At 35.6% G+C, this 3,619-nt stretch overlaps 1 protein-coding gene across 2 annotated transcripts; it reads right to left on the bottom strand.

Annotated features, from left to right (window-relative positions):
• Positions 1–436: 436 nt before the first annotated feature.
• Positions 437–2,979, bottom strand: LOC138888726 (zinc finger BED domain-containing protein RICESLEEPER 2-like). Of its 2 annotated transcripts, XM_070170733.1 has the most exons (4): positions 2,749–2,979; positions 1,012–1,371; positions 832–911; positions 437–658 (listed from the first exon to the last, which is right to left on the bottom strand). In XM_070170733.1, the coding sequence occupies exons 1-3, from the start codon at positions 2,969–2,971 to the stop codon at positions 868–870; spliced, it is 627 nt and encodes a 208-aa protein (XP_070026834.1). In that variant the 5' UTR covers positions 2,972–2,979; the 3' UTR covers positions 437–658; positions 832–867. The 2 variants fall into 2 exon arrangements, with proteins under 2 accessions (XP_070026834.1, XP_070026833.1); XM_070170732.1 differs by lacking the exons at positions 437–658; positions 832–911 and having other exon boundaries at positions 956–1,371.
• Between the last annotated feature and the right edge of the window lie 640 nt (positions 2,980–3,619).

The raw sequence follows: 3,619 nt of genomic DNA, 5'->3' as shown, positions 1-3,619 counted from the left end.
ATCCGAATCCGATCCGAATTAACATTGGATCGGATCAGATTTGAAACTTTGGATCGGATAAATTTTCGGATTGTCGGATCGGATTGTTAATTTTCAGAACTTCTTCGAAGTATATAAACAAATGTTGGAAATTACTTTCCAAATACAAATTGAGCAATCACTTTTCAAATACTTGTTTTAACTGTAAACTTCGAAATTAAGTACTTAACATTGTTACATGTAACTGAGTACACAACTGACTGAACTGAATGTTCAATTTACAGTACAAAATGATTTAAACTGAATGTTCAATTTACAGTACTGAATGTTCAATTTACACTTTACAGTACACAACTGAGTACTGACTGAACTAAGTACTCATAAAAATTAATACCTGAAATTTTTCTGAAATTTAACACAACTGGACAGTAAACCAAAGTACCAAACTGAACACCCCAAAACAAAACACAATCAATTGTCTTTCAAACCAAATTTTCATAGCAAAATAAAACAAACCAAACTACTAAAGTCCCAACAGTTCTTTAAAATATTACACATAACAAAAGAGTTCCAAGTTCCATGTTTTGGGAAGCCGCAACAGTCAACACAAACCAGCAACTAGGCCAAATGTAGCTCTCAATCTCAGATTCTCAGTAGGACTGTGAGACAAGTTAAAAATCTGCAATTTCAAACAATACAAAGAGCATTTTCAGAGAAAGAGAAAGATAGCTCATGGTCCAGAAATACCTGTATAATACAAAGAGCTTGTATAATGAAATACATGAGACTGAGAGCAAGTGTATAATGAATCAATACAAAGATCATTTTCAGAGCAAGTGTATAATGAAATACCTGAGCTTGTAGCCTTGTACAACAAATGGAACATCACTATATGTCGACAATGCAAGGCTCTCTTCCCGTATTCATAAATTCTGTATAATAAGATAGTAACACAAGAAATTAGTTTAGAAGTAATCTAAATAAACATACAAATAAAGTATACATTAAACACAAGTAATAAGATAGGCTTACCAGCTTCAAGTTGTTCAAGATTATCTAAATCTTCTTCAATTTTAATCGAAGTTGTTGATTCATTACGAAGCCAATCTTGGACACACACAAGAGCTTGAACCAATCTAGGAGTCAATGAACTCCTAAATGGATCAAGTATGCGTCCGCCGGTGCTAAAGGCTGATTCTGAGGCAACACTAGAAATCGGAATGGCTAGCACATCACGTGCCATCTCAGCAAGAGTGGGAAATCTAGGTGAGTTCAACTTCCACCACCCCAGAATGTTAAACTTTTCATGGTCTTCCTCAACATCTTCACCCAAATATTTATCTAACTCCGTTTTAGAATCAACTCCGCCACATTTCTTATGCTGCTTTAAATCTAGCATGAATTTTGAGAGCAATGATGAAGAAGATGGAGAAGATGGACCAGAAGATGGAGAAGATGGAGAAGAAGTAGATGGACATGAACCAGAACCACCATTTTTCATTGCATACACATTAAACAAAGTATCCATGTATGTTTTCACATCCTCTTGTATTTTCAAACCTACTGTTTCTCCAAACATAGAACCAAGTGCAAATGAAAGAGTATTAAACTTATGGCGTGGATCAAGCACACATGAGATAAAAATCATTTTGTTCATCTTATGTGGATCCCCCCAATACTTGTCAAATTTTTCTTTCATATTCTTTGCCATTTCTCTCAAGAAAGCATCTTCATTTTGCATCAACTCTTTCAAAGAAGAATCAACAACACATATTTCAAGAAAGTGCACATTAGACGTAATATAAAGTGTACCTGATACTTTCAAGGTGAGTTCATAAAAAATTTCCAGAAACTTCACAATACGTCTTACACTATCCCAATCACTACTTAAAAGTGGACCTGCAGGTTGTCCATCCTCACAAATGCAGTTAGAAATACATGACATCAAACCATAATCAATATCACAATACTTTGTAAAGGCTTCCTCATAAACTGTAGCAACCTTCAACATCAAATATGTGGAGTTCCACCTAGTAGGAACATCCAAGCACAATGATTTTTTAGAAGTTATCCTATCAAGATCACAACATTCTTTAAACTTTTTCCATCTTGCGGGAGATTGTCTAATGTACCTAACAGCTTGTCTTATTCGTTCAACAGACACACTCCCATCTCTCAACCCATCTTGAACAACTAGATTGATGATGTGAGCCATACATCTCACATGAACATGCTTACCTTCCATCAAGTTAGTGTTCCATCTAGTAAATTGCTTGGATAACTCTCTAACCATCACATCATTAGAACTCGCATTATCAACTGTCACAGTAAATACTTTATCCACTCCCCATTCAAGTAAACACTTTGCAATACCACTAGCTAAATCTTGACCTTTATGACTAGTAATTGGACAAAAATTCAATATCCTTTTATGTAATTTCCAATTATTGTCAATGTAATGGGCTGTAACACACATATAATTAATTCTTTGAATTGAAGTCCATGTGTCAGTAGTAATACATATTCTCTGTTTTGATTCTTTAAGAATAGACTTCAAAGCAAGTCTAGCTTCATGGTAAATCTCAAGACAATCCCTAGTCATAGTAGTACGAGATGGAATATGAAATAAAGGTTGAAGACTTCTAACAAAGTCTCTAAATCCATCTTTTTCAACAGAAATAAAAGGAAGTTCATCTTTAATAATCATACGAGCTAAAGCCCTCCTACATGCCTCTTGATCAAATTTCCAAGGGATAACTGAAACATCACCTGTTAGACCTTGCGGCTGAAAACCTAATGTTGTCTGGCTACCTTCTGCCTTGTAGGGATTGGTCGGACATTTGGGAATATGCAATAACAAATTGCTTGTGCCGCTATGCTTAGTATCAGCTACATATTCTTCTGAACAAAACTTGCACCTCGCTTTTTTCACACCCTCGGAATCAGTGAACTTGTTGAAGTAGCGCCAAGCCATTGATCTTTCTTTAACCATTTTTCTTTTCTTCGAACTAGGTTCAGATTCAATGTTATTGGTTGTTGAATCTGAATCAGTTGAAGCATTACTTTCACCAACTGTTTCAACAATTTGAAGTTCATTCACTGTCTCTGTTTCGTTTTCCATCTACCAAAGGTCCAAAACAAACAAAAAAAACTAAATAAAATCAGAAATAGATGTTGTAATAGAAAAAAAACTAAATAAAATCAGAAATAGATGTTGTAATAAAATCAGAATAGAAAATGAAAGAGATAAAAAACAGAACATAAAGACAAATCGATACATACATAAAAATTGAAAAAACAGTATGAACAATAGTAACTAATAGTGAAGAAGAAGATTACTTTACTGGCTTGATAGTTGAGACTTCGACACTGAGAGGACTGACTACTGAGTCACTGAGATAAAGAGTGAAGAAGAAGAGAGGCAGAACCGCGGAATCTAAGGCGACTGAACTCTGAACTCTGAAGAAGAGAGGCGGAACCGCGGAACAGTATGAACACTGAAGAAGAGAGGCGGAGCGGAACCCTAGACTGGTCAGTTCTCTATGAACTTTGAAGAAGAGAGGCGAACTCAGTGGTGAACGAACAGCTAGGGCTGGAGGTGAACGACTCAGTGGTGAAAGAACAGCTAGGGCTCGGATCC

This window comes from Nicotiana sylvestris, chromosome 3 (assembly GCF_000393655.2).
Source record: "Nicotiana sylvestris chromosome 3, ASM39365v2, whole genome shotgun sequence".
Lineage (NCBI taxonomy): Eukaryota > Viridiplantae > Streptophyta > Magnoliopsida > Solanales > Solanaceae > Nicotiana > Nicotiana sylvestris.
The sequence above is the reverse complement of the archived record's forward strand: the minus strand, read 5'-3'. Positions and strand labels throughout refer to the sequence as shown.

Bases quoted from the DNA above. Each gene is read 5' to 3' on its own strand.
- LOC138888726 (XM_070170732.1), bottom strand. From the start codon at position 2,971: ATGGTTAAAGAAAGATCAATGGCTTGGCGCTACTTCAACAAGTTCACT. The intron at 1,372-2,748 runs GTGATGTTTCAG...AATTCATGCTAG, and splicing joins TCAGCCGCAAGGTCTAACAG to ATTTAAAGCAGCATAAGAAA.